Source organism: Pseudophryne corroboree, chromosome 7 (assembly GCF_028390025.1).
Source record: "Pseudophryne corroboree isolate aPseCor3 chromosome 7, aPseCor3.hap2, whole genome shotgun sequence".
NCBI classification, from domain to species: Eukaryota; Metazoa; Chordata; class Amphibia; order Anura; family Myobatrachidae; genus Pseudophryne; species Pseudophryne corroboree.
In genome coordinates this window covers 269,073,942-269,097,401 of record NC_086450.1, presented here as the reverse complement: position 1 = coordinate 269,097,401, position 23,460 = coordinate 269,073,942, and the positions used below count along the sequence as shown (strand labels likewise).

Sequence of the window (23,460 nt, the reverse complement as noted above, 5' to 3'; positions counted from 1 at the left end):
TAGGGCATACTGGCCAGGGCTGACTAGTTGGGAAGAGGGGGTAATGTTACGGCCGCGGGGACCAATATACGCATGTCTCTGGGCTGCAGCATTAACTAGCTAGTGAAGCCTGATGCTGGTTCCAAACATACAGAGGACCCCTATGTCTTTTCCCCCCGTATTTTTGGAACCAGAACCGGTCCAAGAGCCTGGTGCTAGTTGTTAAAATGCAGGGGAACCTCACTCATTTTGGGTTACGCTTTAAGTGGTGGACCTATGTCATTTTTTTTCTTTTAAGTTTTATTAACTGTTACAGACAGAAGCATGCATGGATCGCATGTATCTCTACATGCTTCTGTCAAAATTGCCTATAAAAAGCTGGTCTATTTAAAGGCGAGTTTTTAGTCAAGTTTTGTGTGCCCTATCACATTGGCTGACTTTGATATCTTCCTATGGAAAACATCTATTTACGAGTTTGCATTGTGCAACTTATGGGAAACATGCAAGTTTGCATGTTTCTGCATCCTGGCCCTCATTCCGAGTTGTTCACAGAGATTCATCGCATCGCAAATGTACAAAACCTAACTAACCGCGCATGCGCAAAAGCGTAAATACGCATGCGCGAGCACAACGATACGACAAATGTGCAAAAATACTTTTTAAAAAACCACACGTTACTCACAAACGAAAACGGGGAGTGGCGGAGGCGTGGCGGAGGCGAGACTTCGCAATGGTCCGACATGGGCGTGAAAGTGGGCGTACAGTGTGGGAGTATGCAACTGGCAATAGGCGTGTTTTTCGCATAAAAACATTGTCGCTGTTAAAACTAACATAGGAATCCGTTGCAATCTTCACGCAGCAGCCGAGTAGGTCTGAAGTTACTCTGCATTTGCGAAGTACTGTAGTGTATGCACTAATTAGCAGTTAATTGGAGAGCACATTCATCTGTTGGCCAATTACTTGTTAAATACTGCTCAGATGAAAGTCAGCAAACAGCAATTGTCTGAACCCACATTACATGTTTATTCTAATCACATATAAATCTGTCACACTGCCTAATAAGGTTGTTATTTGTGCTCAAGTTGGTGTGTAAACATTTTTTTAAAGGGCAGGTTTTAATGTGTGTAAGACTACCAAATCAAAACAAGTAAAATTATCCAAAATGTAATTTAAAAGCTGCAACATTTTACATAAATAGACACCACCATAATGCAGCATACGCTTACATTTCTGCATAAATGATACTTTAATCTTTGTTTTTAATATCTGTCAATGTTTTAAATGATGCCCTGTTGCCCATAGTAAATAATAAAACGAGTTGTGTCATTTTTATTAATATGGACCTTAAAGTGTGGTGCAAGGCATACCTGTAGGAATTTAAAAGATGCAATAGTTTTAGGAATTTGCAGATTGTTCCCTTGTTTCCCAAGTGTCTATATGCTTACCTAATCTCTGGCACTAAGATTTACCTAATGCATTACCTTGAATAAAGTACACAGTTTGTTTTGAAAAACATGGGTGCTGCACATCTGGAGAGACATCACTTTCTTTTTTTTCTCCCCGCCTGAGGCTGATCTTCTTGGCTTGGTCTGCGGAGCGACCTTCGTTGGCCCTGCCCAGTGGGCTGTTCTTCCTGGGCAGGGGCAGGGGAGGGAGCCGGTGTGGGTGGCTCTCTGCCACTGTGGGCAAGGGAGACAGCGATGGCCTGGAGGCCTTGCAAGATGTTAGTTGCAAGGCTTTGGAATGAGGAGGCAAGTTGTTCTTGTCCCTGCCTGATCTCTGCCAGACCTTGGCAGAGTTGAGCAACACCTTGCTCAACACTAGTTCGGTGCTCACTGAGCCGGACAGCTATCTGGCTTACCTCCCGGATGACCCCGTCTTGAAAAGCATTTAGGCTCTTACCATACCTAGCTATTTCAAGCAGGATCTCCGGGATAGCAGAGGGTTGGGTGGGGGGGCCAGTTGGAACCTGGAGAGGTGGGATTTGTCGTCCCACACTGCCAGACCCACTAGGTCCCTCCACCTCAGCCTCAGCCACATAACCCTCCTGTGACTCCAACTGCTCACCCCCCTGTGCTGTGTTATGTTGCAAGCAAATAGAAGAATGTGTGGGAAAAGAGTACAAAGAAGAATTAGGTATTGTTTTAGAAATACAGTTTAAAGACCACACAAATAAGTGTGTAAACTTACCTGGCAAGTCATGTTCCGTCAGGATCTCAGGCAGGTCCGTGTCCATATTAGACACCCCTTGGGCCTCCTCATAACTGACACAGGCCATCGCCATCTCCTCCAAGTCTGTAAACTCCACAGCGACAGCTGGTCCTCCACCTGTAGCCCTTGAGGCATTCCACTCCGCAGACCTCTTTGCCTTCAGGCGGGATTTGAAGTCGGCCCAACTACATATGTTTGGGGAAATAGGTGCAAGGTAGAGTATTATTAATTTTGGACATAAATATATAGGACACATGTTCTGCTTTTGTTTGCTATACACAACATCACATGTAACTACATTTTTAAGACTACTTAGCACAGAGAATGGACTGGCAAGATGCACTTACCGTCGTCTAACTTCCTGTGATGTTCTGACGATAGAGCCGACTTCATTCACAGAATGTGTGATGTCCCTCCAGATGCGATCTTTCGTAGCAGCACCCATATTTTTTGGTCCTCTATGTATTTTGGACATGGCCTGCGTGACCAAAACACGCAACTCCCTCTTAGTGAATGCTGGCTGTCTTTTTTATCATCTGGAGGTAGCCTGTGAGCTTTGCTCCTGTTGCTCCTCACCATCTTCCTCGTCACTAGCAGCTTCTGTCTGTTGTGCTTGTGTGGCTAATGATGATTCTCCCTCAGTTTGGCCAGTATGTGTGTCTGGCAGGGTATCCCCACTTAATTGTTGGGGCTCAGAAGCTGAAATTTCCAGAGTACTGGGTCCTGCGTCTTCCACATCCGCAGAGGCGGATTCCATCATTCGTCTCTGGCAATCTATGCGTTTTTTTGCCAATGCCATCTGCTGCTGCATAATGCGGTCCATCTCTGCTGCTAAATCCTCACGAGTAGCCATGTTGGAGATGTCTGTACGGCCAGGTGTGTGGCTATTTATACCTACGTGCGGCGCGTTCATTCACACAGGTGTACAGTATGCTAATAGTGCTACTGATTGTACTGCTTATTTAAGTGCCTGGTTTGCACGCTGTGAGTGTGTTGGTGATAAATGGAGTTTCTGTGTCGTGCGAGAAGGTGCTCTTTTGTACTTTGCAGAGTGAGTAATTTTAGCATTGTCAAGCATACAGTTTTCCGTTTATTAGCTTATAGCATATACACCGTATTGCATTTTTTTTTGCGATTTTCCGTTTGTGAGTATTCTTGCAATCGTCTTTTTGTTAAATGCAAGTATGTTTGTTGGTGCAATGCAGGTGTTTTTCTGAATTTGTAAGAATATCTGTTTTTAGATGTTGTTTTTCGTTTTTATTTTTTATTTTTTGGCCTAACCTGTACTTTAGTGTTTCTGTTTTGTTTTAAAATTTTTAAATGTTGCTCTTACCCTCATTTTGTGTCTCTTGTAGGTATTTTTGGCTGGAGAATTAATCCGCATTTATTTTGTTGGCAAGTTAGCCTTTTTTCTTTGGCCCAGTTTAAGCACAAAATCATCTCTGTTGTTTTCTGGAGCAGGTAAGTCCCCTAGGCCTGTGTGTGTGTCTGTTTGTGCTAATGGTCTATATGTGCTCTTACCCTCATTTTGTGTCTCTTGTAGGTATTTTTGGCTGGAGAATTAATCCGCATTTATTTTGTTGGCAAGTTAGCCTTTTTTCTTTGGCCCAGTTTAAGCACAAAATCATCTCTGTTGTTTTCTGGAGCAGGTAAGTCCCCTAGGCCTGTGTGTGTGTCTGTTTGTGCTAATGGTCTATATGTGCTCTTACCCTCATTTTGTGTCTCTTGTAGGTATTTTTGGCTGGAGAATTAATCCGCATTTATTTTGTTGGCAAGTTAGCCTTTTTTCTTTGGCCCAGTTTAAGCACAAAATCATCTCTGTTGTTTTCTGGAGCAGGTAAGTCCCCTAGGCCTGTGTGTGTGTCTGTTTGTGCTAATGGTCTATATGTGCTCTTACCCTCATTTTGTGTCTCTTGTAGGTATTTTTGGCTGGAGAATTAATCCGCATTTATTTTGTTGGCAAGTTAGCCTTTTTTCTTTGGCCCAGTTTAAGCACAAACTCATCTCTGTTGTTTTCTGGAGCAGGTAAGTACCCTAGGCCTGTGTGTTGTGGAGTCTGTGTGTGTTCAAAGTGTTTAGCTTATGTTTGTCATCACTTATTTTTTTGGTTTTTCTTTTATTTTACCGGATTGATCCGCAAAGTAGTGCTGTTCTTGCCTGTAATAGCTACTAAAGGGCTCCATTTTGTTTAGAATGTAGTTTTACTTTTTTACATATTTCTCATTAGTTATACTTAGCTGTTTGAAATATTTGTGATGCTCTTATTATATGTGTATGTTTGGTTTGTTTACACATTGAGTTTTTGTTTGGTTAACCTATGTTTGTTCTTACAATTTAATTTGTGCTTTCCCTTTTTTTACACAATTTATACTTGGTCCGTAATTGAATCCAGAATAAATGTCGTATGCTACTGCAGTAAGTTTACACCCAGAAAATGTTACTTTGATTAAGGTTGTAAATTTGAAATTTGAAATTGTCTTATTCTCAATATTATTACCTTTATTTTAAGTTGGTGATGTCAGTATTTGTGGCTGCTGAAGCCCTCCCACCCCAACCCACGGAAGCACTCCCACCCCAACCGCCAGCCCGCCAACCACAACCGGCTCCTCATCAACCAAGGCAACGGAGGCGTGCTAGGCCACCAATTTTCCCCACCCGTGTCCTCCTTTTTGGGATGCCAGATGATGTGGTTGTGCGAAGATACAGGCTGCCACCACATCTAATCCTAGACACTCTCTCCATAATAGAGAGTGATCTGGAGTCTTCAATTCGGTATCCTACAGCAATACCACCATTGACACAATTCCTTGCTGTGTTACATTTTGTGGCCACAGGGTCATTCCAACATGTTGTGGGAGACCTGGTTGGCATGTCGCAGGGCCAGTTCAGTAAGGTCCTGCGGCGTGTCAGCCAGGCTTTCATAAAGCGTGTGAAGCAATTTATTGCTATGCCTTTGGATGATGGTGCCCTAGATGTGGTGAAGCGGCAATTTGAGGAAGGTGGTAGTCGCTTCCCACATGTTATTGGGGTTGTGGATGGTAGCTATTGTGCCACCAAGACATAATGAAGAAATTTATAGAAACAGGAAACTGTTTCATTCTCTGAATGTAATGGTTGTTTGTGGCCCATCCTTCCAGATCCTTTCCCTGAATGCCATGTTTCCCGGAAACTCACATGATGCTTATGTCATTAGACAATCAGGGATATGGCAGAGATTAAGATCAAGTCAACGAGCAGACATGTGGTTATTGGGTGAGTTGGCCAACATAATTTCCTGCAAATTTTTAAAAAATAAAGAATATTCTCATTCTAATTTTATCTTCTCATCAAACAGGAGACCGTGGATATCCTTGCACCCCCTGGCTCATGACTCCTTACCGTAATCCCAGGCCAGGACCACAGACGGCATTTAACTCCGCGCTTACTGCCACTAGACAGCTGGTGAAGCGCACAATTGGGGTCCTTAAAGGACGTTTTCGTGTGCTCCACCGCACTGGTGGCGACATCATGTATTCGCCGGAGATGGCAAGTAAAATAGTGGTCCTGTGCGCTATACTACATAACATCGCGGTAAGGAGTCGCGTAGAGCTTCCTCACACAGAGGAATTGCCAGATGAGGAGCCAGGGGTTGTCCGTAGATTCGGTGGGGGGAGTGTTTCACGGAGGGGAAGACAAGTAAGGGCAAGCATTGTGGAAGAATATTTCAGGTATAGTGTTTTTGGTTTTACTTTTAGAAATTAATAAAAAACACTGTATGCTTATGCTCATTTTGGTCAGATGTCATTTCGGTAGCTATTGTAAGGTCATTGTGTAATTGTTAGGGTGTGTGGGAATATCTGATTATAGGGCGAGCACAACGGCAAGGGGCTGGTGCTGGAAGGCAACACCAGCAACTTTCACCATCCCCATCCCCATCACCCTCCCCCTCTCCGGCCCAATCACCCTCTCCTGCCCAATCCCCCTCTCCGGCCCAATCACCCTCTCCTGCCCAATCCCCCTCTCCGGCCCAATCACCCTCTCCTGCCATATCCCCCTCTCCGGCCCAATCACCCTCTCCGGCCCAATCCCCCTCTCCTGCCACCTCTCCCTCTCCTGCCCAATCCCCCTCTCCTGCCACCTATGCCTCACCTGCACAAACCCCCTCTGCAGGCCACACCCCCTCTCCAGCCCAAGCCCACAGTTTGGACAAATTCCCCTCTCTGCCCCCCTCACCCGCTGTGTCCCTAAATAACTCACCCACACCCTCACCCTATAATTCAAAATCCCACTCTCTAACTACATCCCCCTTCCATCCACTCACACAATTTGACCCTCCTTCCCCCATCCTGCCTCCTTCCCCCATCCAGCACCCATCCCCCATCCAGCCAACCTCACCCCTCCAGCCTCCATCCCCCAGCCAGCAACCACCACCCATCCAGCCTCCATCACCCAGCCAGCCGACGTCGCAGACAGAATGGGCAGCAGAGGCCCCGAAGCCACTACAGGGAAGTGTCCAAGTGGCAGAGGAGAGTAAGTTCCCACACATTACTTATTTTTTTAAAAATGTAAAAATATAAACATTCTAAAAAATGCAGTTTTGTACTGTGGCCAATCTTTTGTCTAGGTTAAATGCTTGTCTTCTTCATCATGGTATGGATGATGCATTCACATTTGTGTGCGTGACATTATATGTACAGTGTGTACATCTGGTTGTTAATCACTATGTTGACAGGTTTGCCTGCACAACAAGATTTTTATGTGAAACATTTTATGATACACATTTAGACCCCAGTTATTTTTTGGGTGTTTTTTTACTTTTACAATTGAGCTTGGCTATTGCAAAATTTACAAACAAAAGTCGCAGGAGTCACTTTGTTAGCCAGACTAACGACACAATGATATGTGTTATGAAAGTTACACGCCAAAAAAAATAAATTGCTTTTGAAACACATGTTTGACGTGATATTTGATGTAAGGCAACCTTACAGGGAGTGTGGGGATGCTAGGATATGTTGTCCTTCTGAAGATGATAATATGCAGGTGAAAACATCACACAAAAAATGTCTGCTTCACTACAGATGTGACTGCTGACCAGTATGGGGTTACATGTACTAATTTTGGGGTGTGATTGTAGCTTGGAGATTTACCATAGCAAACAAACAATAACAACTTCTCTGAAATTTACCACCTTCTACAAGATAAGTTTAATGAGATTGGTTGCTATGGGCAACATCACATCTTAAATATAACTCCCATCTTAGGAAATGTACATCATGGTGTGTTAAACTTTTACACATAGGCAATTTTTAAGAAAAAACATTGCTGAGTATGCTTGTGTGGTGCTATGCTACTGTTTGGAAATTTATACTTCCATGATGTATCTCATTTTATCTTAAAGTGTGCTTTGTGGAATTGTAATGTAATAGGTAATATTTTTTTTTATTATAAAAATTTTTTACTCTGCATTTCAGATGTTGCCATTGGAGATCCCTCAAGCCTGGCAGGCATAATTGCACGAATGCAGTCGAATTTGGAGGCCATGTTGGCTGAACTGAATAATTTAAAAGAATTTGTTCTCAAGAAATAAAACTGTTTTTTTGTTAAAAATTATTCTTAAAAGATTTTTGTTTAAAAGAAAAAAAAAATTGTGTAACAAATAAATACACATTTTGAACCGTTATGCGCTTGTGATGTTTTGATTGCCCAAAAATTAAAGGATATTACAAAACAGAAATTGGTTAACAAACAAATAAAATAAAATAAAAAAACACAAAAAAAGCCATATTTAAAACATACAAATTAGGTTAGTTAGTAGCTAATTTATTATAAAAACATGTAAGCACATACATTCACACACTAAACATCCACAACAAATTAAACTCTTTTCATTTCGGCAAGGCACGGCTTACACATCTCTTGCACTTCTTTAAAAATAAACATGGTAATGTACAATTATGCATACAAAGTGTTCTTGAGGTATTCTTTGCAGACTTAATGGGTCATGCACACAATCAATTACACTAATTGGAATTGTAATTGAGGGACGCTTGCTGAGTTAGAATTGCAAGGTATCATGTAAATTAGTACATAAATACCATTGCTATGCGTTTGTTTGCTAAAGCCTTAGCACATTTAAGAGAAATGTGTAAATCTAAGATGACATCGTATTTTTGCTATGAAGTTTGTGCGTATACGTTGGATTCGCATTACTGCGTTGGAATATGGCATACGCCTACCTTGTGTAATACTGCTTACGAAATTGCAAAAATACGTTGGGGGCGGATGTTCGCAATTTTACAACATTATCGCAACTTTGCGAATATGTTGTGCGAACGAAAAACTTAGCGACCAACTCGGAATGACCCCCCCTATTTCATTGGTCGAGTTTACAAAAAGTAAGAGTTTAGCGCTAAACTCGCACATTTGGCCCCAGCTGTAAGGAGTGGGTGGAGGCTGGTGAGTACCCAGTGGCAAAGGGGGTAAGTGAGAACCCAGTGGCACAGAGGGTGAGAGCAGATGGGTGCCCAGTGGCGGGGGTGGGGGGATAATCACTCAGTTTTCTTAACCCACAAAGTGGAGATGTATAAAGAGGCGTAACTCGAAATTGAGCAAAGTCTATTTATATGCCATCATAAAGTCATGTCCACTATTTGCAGTCTTTGCAGTCTGTATTCAGTAGGGTACAGTACTTGAAGGGTTATTCAGGTTTGTTAGCAAACAAAAAAACAAACAAAAACAAGCAACTGGGCAAAACAATGTTGAACTGCAGGTGGGGCAGATGTAATATAGCAGAGAGATTTACATTTGGGTTATATTGTTTCTGTGCATGGTAAATGCTGGATGCTTTATTTCTACACTGCAATTTAGATTTCAGTTTGAACACCCCCCACCCAAATCTCTCTGCACATGTTATATCTGTCCCACCTGCAGTGCACATGGTTTTGCCCAGCTGCTTGCTTTTTTGGCTTGCTAACAAACCTGAATAAGGACCCTATTCAGGAAGGATTGCAAATTCAGCTATTTAGCACCCCGTGAACGCCTCTGCCTGCCAATCAGGCAGAGGCATTAGTATTTACTGCGGGTTACCTGTCGAAAATGCGAGCACATGGGCAGGACAGGCCCTGCACATGTGCCAGCCGGGCAAACGGCAATATGGCACATTAGTCTAAGTTATATATACATTAATTTTATTCTTATTTCTGCAGCTGGGTACACTGTGTTCCACCGGGAATACATCGGGGTGTAGAGTTGGATCTTGATCCAGAGGCACCAACTGGCTAAAGCGTTGACTGTACCCAGGATGCATTGCATCGCCTCCTCTATAACCCCGCCTCCGGACACTGGAGTTCAGTTTGTAAGTTGGTGCCTGCAGAGCAGGTCACTTAACAGGGGGGCTGCGCTAGGCAGCCCTGAAAAGAGCTTTAAGAAGACTTCAAGGGCTGCAGCATTATATGTCATTGTGACATACTGTGCTGCGGCTCCATCACCTCCCCAGCAGTGCCAAATGCTCCCTATGGCCGCGTTCCCGGGTACTTGCGGCGGAGGTGCTCCGGTTCCCAGGCACACCACCACAGATGCTCTCCTGGATCGTGTGGCTGCTTCTTAGGGAGGAGCTAAGAGGGCCCCCCAGGCGGGAGCCGCCGCTAAATTGCGGTCCCAGAAGATGGACCACGCCGCTGGTGTGGACACTGTGTCAGTACAGGGACCCCACTATATCCACCAGGGCAGGGAGCACAGGTCAGATTGTGTAAAATCCATTTTCAAAGGCTCCACAGTACCCGGTGGTGAGGACCAGAATAGGGGATAAGGCGCTGACCTATAACCCCTCTCCCAGCCCCAGGCGCCATCTACTGCTGGTGATCCCACCCTGGAGCTGCATATCACTTTCCCTCACTCCCTGACTGAGATTTCAGTGCCATCTTCTTAAGTAGCTGCGTCTGATCTCTGGGACTGCAGGGCAAAGTCTCCTCTATAAATCCGCCTGCCTCATCAGTGCTGTGATTTTACAATCATTTAAGTATTCTACATGCCATTCTAAAGACAGTGTTAGTTAAAAACAAGTGTATCTCTACCAGAATATTTAGTACAAGTGTTCTGATAGATATATATATATATATATATATATATATATATATATATATCTATCTATCTATCCAGTCTCTGGCTCTGCATTGTTATATATAAATGTATTTACTAGTCCAGTATAGTTTTATTGTGTGTCTAAAATCATTTCTGCATTGTCACTGTGACTGTGTGTGCCTGCTTCTGCTGTTTGAAATTCACTTTCATTGTATCACAGTTATAGCTATCACTGTATTCTGTAGCTTGGGGGGCTAGGTGCATCAGGGTCAAATATATAGTGCTGTGCAGTATATTCTGTTAAGCGTATTTTACGGTTATCTGCAGTCACCTCATACCGCATTTATTCTCTGTTTATGTTCTGTATTTACTGTCACATAAATAAGGGAGTGTTTTGCAGGTATTGTATTTGTCTGGCTATATTGTACTGTTAAGCTCTATGGCTACATTCACCATAATGTTTGCCACAAAGGGCGGGAAACACGTGGGCGCTCCTGCATCTTGCAGTGCTTGCGCCAAGGATTTACCTGAGGGGGAAGTTTTAACTGATGGTATGTGTACTGGGTGCCATACATCTCCCAGTCAGCCCGCAGCCCCTGTAGCCAATCAGGAGCCACCTTGGGCAGCGTTCTCCAGTATGGGACCTCCTGTGCCATTGCAGCAACATATTGTCCCTGTAGTTAATCCGCCCTGGGCGGACACTCTGTCTACCCAGATACAACAGTTAAATTAATCTTTGGTTAGACAAAAGTGTACCCCACGTCCCTCTGGGGTCAAGGGGTCATCTAAGCGGGCTGCTTCCTCCTCAGAATCTGCTAATATTTCAGATAATTCTGATGAGGATGGGGAATATACTGATCTGTCAAATACTGATACAGTTGCTTCTGACGAGGAACCTACAACTTAGGTTGATGGTCCTGACCTAGTGGAGGCTATTGAGCTGATTCTACAAATTGATGATGAGGTAGATCCCACTACTGCGTCTAAGAAACCTGATAAGTTCAAATGTCAGAAGGTTGCTAAAGTAGTCTTACCACATTCTGACCATTTAATAGAAATACGTCAGGAACCCTGGTCTTCTCCAGGAAAGAAATTCTCCCTGTCTATGAAGATGCTAGCTCGTTATCCTATCCCTGCGGAGTTGAGTAACAAGTGGGAAACTCCACTGCCGGTGGACTATCATGTCACCCATCTTGTGGTGTCATCTACTCTGACTGTCACCACTGTCACCTCACTGAAGGAACCGATGAATAAGGGTGTGGAGGGATGTCTGAAGTCTATTTACTCCCTTACAGGTACTGTACATAGACCCACTATAGCAGCCTCCTGGGCTGCAAAAGGAATTGAAGCATGGGTTCAGGCATTAGAGGAAGAGCTGCCGCAGGATATTTCTGACACTGCCAGACAATATCTGTCTCATATTACCACTGCCTCCCAATATATTCAGGAGGCGTCCTCTGAGGCAGGTGTAATGGCGGCCAAGGCATCCACTACATCTATAATGGCTTGCCGAATTATGAGTTTGAGATCCTGGAAGGTGGACCTGGACTCCAAAAAGACCTTGGAGGTACTCCCTTTTAAGGGAGACATCCTATTTGGGGAAGATCTGAATAAGACTGTGACTGACTTGGCGACTGCTAAGACTGCGTTTCTCCCCAGTACTAATCCTTCTGCACCGAAGGCAAACAGTACCACTTTTCATTCCTTTCGACCTCCAGGGAAAGTAAAGGGTCAGGCGTACCCGAGGCAGGCTCGTGCTTCCAAAACCACTAAGCCCAAATCTAAAACAATCCTGGGCTGCCCGTCAGCCTGCTTCCAAACAAGACAAGGCTGAGCCATGATGGGCTGGGCCTTCCCCTGGGGGATCCCAGGGTGGGAGGCTGGTTTCAGCAATTTACCCAGGTCTGGTTAAGGATCACTTCAGACGACTGGGTGCGGGAAGTTGTCTCTCACGGGTACACTATCTCTTTCAAGAGACGTCCCCCTCGCCAGTTCTGAACGACTGTTATTCCTTTGAATCCATTGAAAGCGCAAGCTCTACACCTGGTTGTGCGATCCCTCCTGGACACAGGAGTGGTAGTGCCGGTACCTCTGTCCCAGACAGGCAGGGGATACTATTTGACCCTGTTTCTAGTTCCAAAACCCAATGGGTCCTTCCGGCCTATACTCAACCTCAAATCATTGAACAAATTTGTGAGAGTGTCCAAATTCCGTATGGAGACTCTGCGCTCTATTCTACTGGCCATGGAACCTGAGGACTACCTAGTTTCCCTGGACATACAAGATGCTTACCTGCATATACCTATTGCCATATCGCATCAGCAATATTTGCAGTTTGCTACTGGCAACCTACATTATCAATTCCAGGCTCTGCCATTTGGACTGGCCATGGCCCCTCGGATCTTCACCAAGGTCATGGCCATGATGACGGCCCTTCTCCGCCATCAGGGAATCAGGATCCTACCGTATCTGGACGACTTGCTGATCCTGGTGAACTCCCAAGTCCTACAAGCCCACGGGTGGCTCATCAACTGGAAACAGTCCTCGGTGGTCCCTGCTTTGAGCATGGTGCACTTGGGGGCACTGCTGGACACACACAGACAAAGACTTTCTGTCTCCAGAGAAAGTCCTGAAACTTCAGGACAGGATCAGATACTTCCTTTCTCGCCCAAGAGTGTCGATACACTCTGTGATGCAAGTACTAGGCCTCATGGTGTTGGCTTTCGACATGGTAGAGTACGCTCAATTTCATTCCTGCCCTCTGCAGAGGTTAATCCTTTCCGAGTGGGATGGCCTGCCTCATCGGATCAGGTCTCTAATGATCTCCTTGAATCCGGAGGTTCGTCTGTCACTGAGCTGGTGGCTACAGGACCAACAGTTGAGCAGGGGCCGTCCCTTCTGGATTCCCAATTGGGTCCTCCTGACAACGGACGCCAGTCTGAGGGGTTGGGGTGCGGTGTTGAAGCAACACTCTCTCCAGGGTCGGTGGAACAGGGAGGAATCTCTCCTCCGGATAAACATTCTTGAATTGCATCAGTGTTCAATGCTTTGACTCTTGCCCTGCCTTTGATACGGAACAGGCCTGTTCAAGTACATTCAGACAATGCCACCATGGTGGCATACATAAATCATCAAGGCGGCACTCAAAGCCGCATGGCAATGATGGAAGCGTCATAAATACTTTGTTGGGTGGAACGCCATCTGCAAGCAGTATCGGCAGTGTTCATTCCCGGAGTCCTCAACTGGAAAGTGGATTTCCTCCTGTCGTCAGGACATACATGTCGGCGAGTGGAGTCTTCATCATTCTTTCAACTCCTAGTGGACAAGTGAGGGTTACCAGATGTAAACCTGATGGCATCTCGACACAATCACAAGGTTCCGGTCTTCAGAGCAAGGACAAGGGATCCTCAAGCAGCATTCATGGATGCATTGGCAATTCCATGAAACTTTCAGCTGCCATACGTGTTTCCTCCAGTGTCACTCCTGCCCAGGGTACTACGGAAGTTCAAGCAAGAAGGAGGAATACTACTTCGAGTCGCTCCAGCGTGGCCCAGACGGCACTGTTTCTCAGACCTGCAGGGTCTATCGATCGAGCGTCCTCTTCTACTTCCTCAATGCCTAGACCTCCTTGTTCAGGGCCCTTGTGTCTACCCGGACCTGACCAGACTGGCTTTGACAGCGTGTCTCTTGAAGCTTCACTCCTGGGGGCCAACGGATTCTCCGAGGCGGTTATCCAAACTATGCTGAAGGCCCGCAAACCGGCTTCTGCACGAATTTATTACAGGGTCTGGAATTCCTATTTCAACTGGTGTGCTTCTAAGAATTACGATGCATACAATTTCAGAACTTCCAGACTTTTGACTTTTCTGCAACAAGGCCTAGACTTAGGCCTTCATCTGGCCCCCCTCAAGGTTCATATTTCTGCCTTGTCAGTGTGGTTTGAGCGGAAGATTGCGTCTGTTCCTGACGTTCATACTTTCACTCAAGGCATTTTTCGGATTCAGCCTCCCTATGTCCCTCCTGTGGCTCCATGGGATCTGTCTGTTGTCTTGAATGCCCTACAAGAGTCTCCATTTGAACCTCTTGAGTCTGTGGACCTTAAATATCTTACGCTGAAGGTCGTTTTTCTGATGGCTATTGCCTCTGCTAGGAGGGTGTCAGACTTAGGTGCTTTGTCCTGTCGGCTACCCTTTCTGATTTTTCACCGTGACCGGGCAGTTCTCAGAACTCGTCCCGGTTATCTACCTAAGGTGGTGTCATCTTTCCATCTTAACCAAGAGATTGTGGTTCCGGCTTTTATCTCTTCTGGTTTGTCCTTCAAAGAGCGGTCTTTGGATGTGGTACGGGCTTTCCGCATTTACGTGGAGGACTGCCTCTCTCAGGAGGTCCGATACCCTTTTTGTACTTTTTGGTTTTCACAAACGTGGCTGGCTTGCGAATAAACAAACCTTGGTCAGATGGATTAGAATGGTGATTGCAAAAGCATATGCACAGGCTGGTTTTCCAGCTCCTGCTGCTATCAAAGCCCATTCTACTCGGTCTGTTAGACCTTCTTGGGCGGCCCGCTGAGGCGCGTCTGCTGAACAATTGTGCAAGACAGCTACGTGGTCCTCAGTGACGTTTATTAGGTTTTATGCCTTTGATACTTCCGCCTCCCAGGATGCTTCCTCTGGACGCCGGGTTCTTGTGCCCACTACGGTACGTCCCCTCCCATGAGGAACTGCTTTGGGACATCCCTGATGTATTCCCTGTGTAACACAGTGTACCCCGCAGCAGAAAAGGAGATTTATGGTAGTCTTACCATAGTTAAATCTCTTTCTGCGAGGTACACAGGGTTCCACAGGGCACCCACCATGACGCACTTAGCTTCTTTGGGTGTGTATGGCATTAGCCGCTGGTCCCTTCTTCTGTCGTGAGAATGTGGTTCTATGTGACTAACATCTGCTTTCTCTTTTACCTGCTACTGCATTGGACTGGTTAACGAAACTGAGCTCCAGTGTCCGGAGGTGGGGTTATAGGGGAGACCATGCAATGCATCCTGGGAACAGTCAAAGCTTTAGCCTGCTGGTGCCTCTAGCTCAAGATCCAACTCTACATCCTGATGTATCCCCTGTGGAACTCAGTGTACCTCGCAGAAAGAGATTTAACTATGGTAAGTCTACCATAAATCTCCTTTTTATCCTTATTATTTTCCAAATTATATACCTACCTGGGTAAATGTGTTATTTGTCTGTGTGTAAGGTAAATTTTCTTCTCTTACAGGATCCCCATAACCTTTGTGGCTATAGTTATGCCATTGGGTGCATATTAACTGAACATTGCAAAACATGTACATAACAGTTTAGACTAAATGCATGGCTGTAACTAGGAAGGGCGGGGGGGAGGGGGGGCAGCGCACACACTCCCCAGGTTCCGGATTTGGGGGATACAAGCTGTTCCCCCTCCCCACCCCCGTCGCATCCTCTACTCACTCCAGGTCACCGGCATACATACAGCAGCTATCTCCGTGTGCCTCGCTGCTAGTGTTGCTGCTGCAGCCTGTGTGGGTGTAAACCTTGGGAAGTCTCTATACCGGGCTGAGTATGGTCCCACCCCCACGGCTCTCCTCCAGTCACACGCCAGGAAAGGAGCTGTGAGTGTACACAGAGACACAGACACGGGAGGTAGCAGACGCTGAGTTCCAGCACTGACCACTCACCATGCTCCTCTAAGGATCATCAGAGCAGCAACCCACTGTCCACATACACCGGCCACCACTGTGCATGGAAGATCACAGACACTACAGTGAGTGAGAGCATCTGTAGTGAGCCCATCCATAGGGACTGCATTTATAGGATATATATATGGATATATATATATATGGAGATATATATATATATATATAGTGTTCCCTCTAAAAATTGTAGAGGGCAGGGTGTCGGACTGCGGGGGCATATATGCGCGCGTGCCTGAAAAGGGGGCATGGCCATGCAACGTCATTTAGGTGGGCAGTCGGTACGGCACACGGACGTTACTAAGGGGGCGTGGGCGGCCGGCGGCGGCATCACTGTTAGGGCGTGCCCAGCACCTACAGAGGTGCTGGGCTTCCCCCAAGCTCTCTCCCATAGCGGGAATGGATGTGGTGCGCATGTGCATGGCATCTTTACACGCTGGAGGGCAGGAAGCGGATGTCTGTTTTAGCAGGGTGCCGCAGAAAGGGCGGGGTGGATTTTGCCCTTAAAAAAATCAGGCAAGGCGCGGCACCCTACTAAAACAGCCTAGCGTGAACACCATATATATATATATATATATATATATATATAGTGAGTACCTCTAGAAGAAGTACATCTTTACAGAGTACCTTTAAAGAGTGCAGCTATTGGGAGCATATATATAGGGAAAGCATCTATAGGGGGTACAACTAATAAATAGAGTAAATAGATCTGTTTGGTGGGGGGGACGCCACATTACTGCCTTTCCCCCGGGTGACAAGAATCCTAGTTTCGGGCAAAATGCAATGCAGAAAATGCAGAGTTTTTCTGTGCACTAGGAGTTATTTGCAAAGTGAATGTTCAGGTGCAATTGGGCCTATTTTATTTACTGAACACATATAGATGCAGGCCATAGGCAAACGCAGTGGGGGTCCTGGTTGCCCAGAAACCCCCTCCTCTTGGCAAGTGGCTCAAATTATGACAACAATAGCAATGGTATATAATACGATTACTAGAACTGTAGCCACATCATGCAATTTAAGGGACAGAACAGAGTTGCAGCACATGTCCAGTGACAGCAGCTTCTTCTACCAAGTTTGCTGTGTGTGTGGATTTGGGTCCTCAATCAGTGCCCTGGACCAGAGAGTAGCTGCCAGAAAGAAGATTTAAGTATGCTTGATACAGTCTATACTATAGACAATATATAGTGTTAAATAATAGTACCGTATTCAATATGCAGTGTATAAAAAGCCCAATGTTTACATTAATGTCCAGGGTTGTTACTGCGTTCTTCTTCCGCTCCTCCAGACCACTGCACATGCTCCAATATTACGCAGAGTGGGAAATTGTGGATTGCATTTGGAAACACCCCCCCCCCCCCCCCCATCCCCCCTAGAAATCCTGTTTTTGTCACTGCAGACCCAATTGCCAGGAAAGCAGGAAAGTGTATTTAGGACAGAAGTGTCCATGTGCCAGCTGCTACAACCTCTAAGGCGAGTTAAAATCTGGTCATAACAACTCTTTGCCAGTAAAATATAATCTCTGAGCCTCAATATTACAGAAAAACAGGTCAGTATAACCAGTGGCGTCGCAGGCTGGGTGCGGGGGGTGTGGCTCGCACCTGGGTATCACCCTCGGAAGGGGTGACACCAAAGTGCAGGCTCTTTTGCAGTGACAGGAGCCAAGTGCTGCAGTGTGATATTCACCTGCAGCATTCGTCTCCTGTCACAAATGAAGAGCCGGCACTGCCCTTAGCCCAGTCTCCGGGGGCAGCCAGCACCTCGCCAGTTCTGCACGATGCTGGACACGCCCTGGAGTAAAGAAATAGAGACCCCCATGGGGCCACACCCTTTTTATTAGGCCACAATGCCTTTTCGGGCGCACGCGCCGGGAAGGGAATAGTACAGAGTGCACACCGGGTATCACCACATCTGGTTACACCCCTGAGTATAGCAAGTGCTTGTCATTATCATACTGACCACAGTTATGCCCGTCACACAGCCTTTATAAAATACACCGCAGGATGGTACTCACATTCTAAGAAGAGCTTTATAAAACGGACGTGTGAAGAAAGCATCTAATAAATACTGATGTATAAGTGCAAGTCCCAAGATGCGGCCGCTAAATCTAAACCTGAAATACAAAGAAAAAATTTATATTTTAAATGTTTATTGATGGATATATAAACAATTACAATTAAAAAGCTTCTTATGCAGCAGACTGAACAAAAATAAAAATGCAGGATGTATTATCCACTTAACTCACGATTTTTTTCCACAAAAATCGCTCGCAAATTGTCGTTTTTTTTATGAATGAATTCGTTGGAAAAAATGAATTTAACCCTATCCAAAATTATTTTAGTTAAAAAAAATAATAATAATAATTTCTCAACATCTTTCCAAACATCGAAACATCGTTCGGGAACATTGCGACCATCAAAACATCGCAACCATCGCAGGCTTTCATTTTGAAAGCCGGGACAGCCTCAAGCTACACAAGAGGGTGGGTGGGTCTGGGGGTGGCTTAGGGGGGGGGGGGGGTTAATTTACACTCCCCAGTGGCTGCTATTGTCTGCAGCCGCTGGAGGGGGATGGGGGGGGGGTGTTCCTGCCGTGCTGACCAATCAGCTGTGATCGGCAGTGCGGCAATAAGTAGGGGAGAGTGCAGGGACAGCAGCAGCGGAGGGAAGTTTCCCTTCCCTGCCGCTGCTAACACAGTTTATCTGACTAGTTGTATCCTGTGCGACCAGGTCAGATAAAGCACTTGCAAGCATGGTCGCATCTGATGCGACCATGCCAGGCAACTGGTTAAAATGTATTTATACAGTATATGCATATATATCTACAACTGTGTTCAGTTTCATTTACTTCTCCTAGTTCTAACTTTTTCTTACTTTCAAGAAAGCACATTACATTCTAGTGTGGTATACACACATCATTTAAATATATGTATTATAAAATATTTTTAATTCATAATTAATGAAATTGAACAATATTTTCTTTATTATGGGACTCTTGTCTTAACAACTGTACTTAGTTAGGAGATTGATAATATTGGGCCTAATTCAGGTTGGATTACAGTGTGCATTCCAACTGCAAATTCTGAGAAAGAGATGCGGGCGCATGCTGGGCAGCCTTGCCCTGCGATGGGCGTCCCCCAGCATGCGATCCAAAGGATTGCCAATTCTGCTAATTATCAGAATTTGCAATCCTTACTGAATTAGGCCCTTTATCAGCTCTTGGAATAGTAATGTGCATCTGTTTATGTAGTGTTCCACAATCCCCACTTCCTCACATCCATAATTTACATTTTCTATGGGTGGCACATACAGTATGTTTGTTTTTCAGGTGTCGCGATGTTTTGTACATCACAGGTGATTCTTCTATTCAAAACATAATTCAAGATAACACTGAGATTGCTCTCTCATGCTACCATGCCTTATCATTACCAACATACAGTATGCAGTGATGTTTTATATCAAGGATCAAAAAATAAATGCAAAATAAGATGACTTACCATTCATGATGATTGTCAACAAATGCAGACATTGGACTTATTTGTACTGTGTAAGTATCATTTGCAGAATACTCAAATAAACCATAATATGGGTTAAATAGTTCTCTAGACACAAGGAAGAAAAATTCCCTGGATGGGCCGCTATAATCCAACCTTTGAATAAAAGAAACATTTTTATATGAATTGATGGACTTCCAGGTTATCAGTAAACTTTACTTAACTAAGACATGGGCCAATATTTACTAAGAATTCGAGTTTGTCCGATTTGTGTTTTTTTTTCTAAGTCCCAATCCGGGAATTCACTAAGCAGTAAGCACCAATCTCGGCAGTGTCTGGTCTATTTGTAATGGTTTGATTTGCAAAGTTCCGAAATACGAATGAATAGACCATCGGTCAAACATGGCTGTTATTTCATACAATACGGGCATTCACTATTCATTCGTATTTGGGTGTTAGTTTCTGAGTGCTCAAGTGCGGGTCTGTTTTTTTTCGATTCGTTAAAAAAAGCAGCAAAAAAATAGACCTGCTTTTTCCAGTCGAGTTTGGATAACCATGCACGGATCAGTGAGATCTGTGCATGGTTATCTATGGGAAAGGGTCTGTTTAGTGTAAAAACTGAAAAAAAAAATTTGCGTGGGGTCCCTCCTCCTAAGCATAACCAGCCTCGGGCTCTTTGAGCCGGTCCTGGTTGAAAAAATATGGGGGAAAAAATGACAGGGGTTCCCCCATATTTCATCAACCAGTACCGGGCTCTGCGCCTGGTCCTGGTTCCAAAAATCCGGGGGACAAAAAGCGTAGGGGTCCCCCGTATTTTTGAAACCAGCACCGGGCTCCACTAGCCAGGTACATAATGCCACAGCCGGGGGACACTTTTATATTGGTCCCTGCGGCCCTGGCATTACATACCCAACTAGTCACCCCTGGCCGGGGTACCCTGGAGGAGTGGGAACCCCTTAAATCAAGGGGTCCCCCCCTTCAGCCACCCAAGGGCCAGGGGTGAAGCCCGAGGCTGTCCCCCCATCCAAGGGCGGCGGATGGGGGGCTGATAGCCTTTTGAAAAAATGTGACTATTGTTTTTAGTAGCAGTACTACAAGTCCCAGCAAGCCTCCCCCGCAAGCTGGTACTTGGAGAACCACAAGTACCAGCATGCGGTGGAAAACCGGGCCCGCTGGTACCTGTAGTACTACTGCTGAAAAAATACCCCCCAAAAAACAGGACACACACACCGTGAAAGTATAAGTTTATTACATACATGCACACCTCCATACATACATACTTACCTATGTTCCCACGAGGCTCGGTCCTCTTGTCCCTGTAGAATCCTTGGGGTACCTGTGAAAAAAATTATACTCACATAATCCAGTGTAGAATCAGACCTTTGTATAATCCACGTACTTGGCAAAATAATAAAACGGAAACCCGACCACGCACTGAAAGGGGTCCCATGTTTACACATGGGACCCCTTTCCCCGACTGCCAGGACCCCCCCTGACTCCTGTCAAAGAGGGTCCCTTCAGCCAATCAGGGAGCGCCACGTCGTGGCACTCTCCTGATTGGCTGTGTGCTCCTGTAGTGTCTGTCAGGCTGCACACGGCAGAGATACAATGTAGCGCCTATACGCTCCATTGTATCCAATAGTGGGAACTTTGCGGTCAGCGGTTGACCGAAAGTAACCTCACCGCTGACCGCAAAGTTCCCACCATTGGCTACAATGGAGCGCATAGGCGCTACATTGTATCTGTGCCGTGTGCTGCCTCACAGACACTACAGGAGCACACAGCCAATCAGGAGAGTGCCACGACGTGGCGCTCCCTGGTTGGCTGAGGGACCCTCTTTGACAGGAGTCAGGGGGGGTCCTGGCAGTCGGGGAAAGGGGTCCCATGTGTAAACATGGGACCCCTTTCAGTGCGTGGTCGGGTTTCCGTTTTATTATTTTGCCAAGTACGTGGATTATACAAAGGTCTGATTCTACACTGGATTCTGTGAGTATAATTTTTTCCACAGGTACCCCAAGGATTCTACAGGCACAAGAGGACCGAGCCTCGTGGGAACATAGGTAAGTATGTATGTATGTATGTATGTATGTATGTATGTATGTATGGAGGTGTGCATGTATGTAATAAACGTATACTTTCACGGTGTGTGTGTCCTGTTTTTTGGGGGGTATTTTTTTAGTAGTAGTACTACAGGTACCAGCGGGCCCGGTTTTCCACCGCATGCTGGTACTTGTGGTTCTCCAAGTACCAGCTTGCGGGGGAGGCTTGCTGGGACTTGTAGTACTGCTGCTAAAAACAATATTCACATTTTTTTAAAAGGCTATCAGCCCCCCATCCGCCGCCCTTGGTTGGGGGGGGACAGCCTCGGGCTTCACCCCTGGCCCTTGGGTGGCTGGAGGGGGGGACCCCTTGATTTAAGGGGTTCCCACTCCTCCAGGGTACCCCGGCCAGGGGTGACTAGTTGGGTATGTAATGCCAGGGCCGCAGGGACCAGTATAAAAGTGTCCCCCGGCTGTGGCATTATGTACCTGGCTAGTGGAGCCCGGTGCTGGTTTCAAAAATACGGGGGACCCCTACGCTTTTTGTCCCCCATATTTTTGGAACCAGGACTAGGCGCAGAGCCCGGTGCTGGTTGATGAAATATGGGGGAACCCCTGTCTTTTTCCCCCCCATATTTTTTCAACCAGGACCGTCTCAAAGAGCCCGAGGCTGGTTGTGCTTAGGAGGGGGGACCCCACGCAATTTTTTTCAGATTTTTTAAGACTTTAATCAACTTTTTAAGGTACACAATGAAGCCCTGCACGGATCTCACAGATCCGGCCGGGATTCCTTGTGTTTTGTCAGGCAGTGTTTTACTCATCACTCCCGTAAAACACTGCCTGATATTACGAATCACATCAACATCGGAAAAAACGATTGTGCAAAACTCGGCAGCTTAGTGAATGATCGTATCAGGATTCAAAAAGTTGCAGTAAAATGCACCCGATACCATTCGAGTTTAAACACCCTTCAAAACGGCCAAAACACGAATCTTTGTAAATATACCCCATGGTAATTAATGGTAATTACTGATATATGTAATTAAACTTAGCGAGATGTTTTTATTAACATCACCTAAAATCTAAAGCTGGGTACACACTGGATGACTTTTTGAATGATATGGTTCTGACATTTTTATTATTCAACTCGTCCAGTGTGTACCTACTACATCGTCAACTATGCGCGCTTCCGCAGGTCATTTGGGACATTGCCCGTCGGCTGTAAATGCAGCTCAATCTGGTGGTGTCGCAAGCGATGCCATGCTGCCGAACGCAGCATAGCCCAGCTCCTCCCCCCACATCGATCCGTAGCTGCCGACATTAGCAAGTGTGTATGCACTTTCAGATGTCGTCTCCCCGCCGGGTCCCGCCGCAGCCGATATCGCCGGGTACACACATTGTCAAGTGTGTACTCGGTATAAAGTTTATTGAAGCCAAAAATAAGGAAGAATATCATGATTTCTATATTTTATATGCTTTTATATATAAGAGAGACTAGTAATTGGTTTAAAAAAAAATCACAGAAAATGAATGCAAATGAGCCAAAAAGTGACACTTAAAGTATCTTGTGTCATGTGTGTTTATAAACACATAACATCTATAACCTTCTTTGGGGTCTATTGATTAAGCCTTGGGTGGAGATAAAGTGGACGGAGATAAACTACCACTCATTCCGCTCCTGTCATTTTTCAAACACAGCATGTGACATGGCAGGTAGGAGCTGATTGGCTGGTACTTTATCCTCCATCCAAGATATAGGGCCTAATTCTGATCTAATCGTAGATGTGCTAAACTTATCACATCTACGATCAGTTTCTCAGACATGCGGGGGGGCGCTCCACACAGGGCTAGTCTGCCCCGCATGTCTGGCTCTCCCCCCCCCCCCCCACCCCCTTACCCCCTTGGGTGCAAAAGCATTGCACGGTGATGCTTTTGCACCCGGCGAGTAGCTCCCTGCCTGTGCACTGGCA

The 23,460-nt window shown here is 45.6% G+C and overlaps 1 protein-coding gene across 7 annotated transcripts in view; it reads right to left on the bottom strand.

The window, feature by feature from the left end:
* HECW2 (HECT, C2 and WW domain containing E3 ubiquitin protein ligase 2) overlaps positions 1-23,460 on the bottom strand; it is a 1,325,610-nt gene that overhangs the window by 120,540 nt on the left and 1,181,610 nt on the right. For all 7 annotated transcript variants that reach the window (XM_063934135.1, XM_063934134.1, XM_063934138.1 and 4 more), the window contains 2 exons: positions 19,455-19,607; positions 17,973-18,071 (listed from right to left, as the gene is read on the bottom strand). In XM_063934135.1, coding sequence (XP_063790205.1) covers positions 17,973-18,071; positions 19,455-19,607 — 252 coding nt within the window. The remainder of the gene's footprint in view (positions 1-17,972; positions 18,072-19,454; positions 19,608-23,460) is intronic.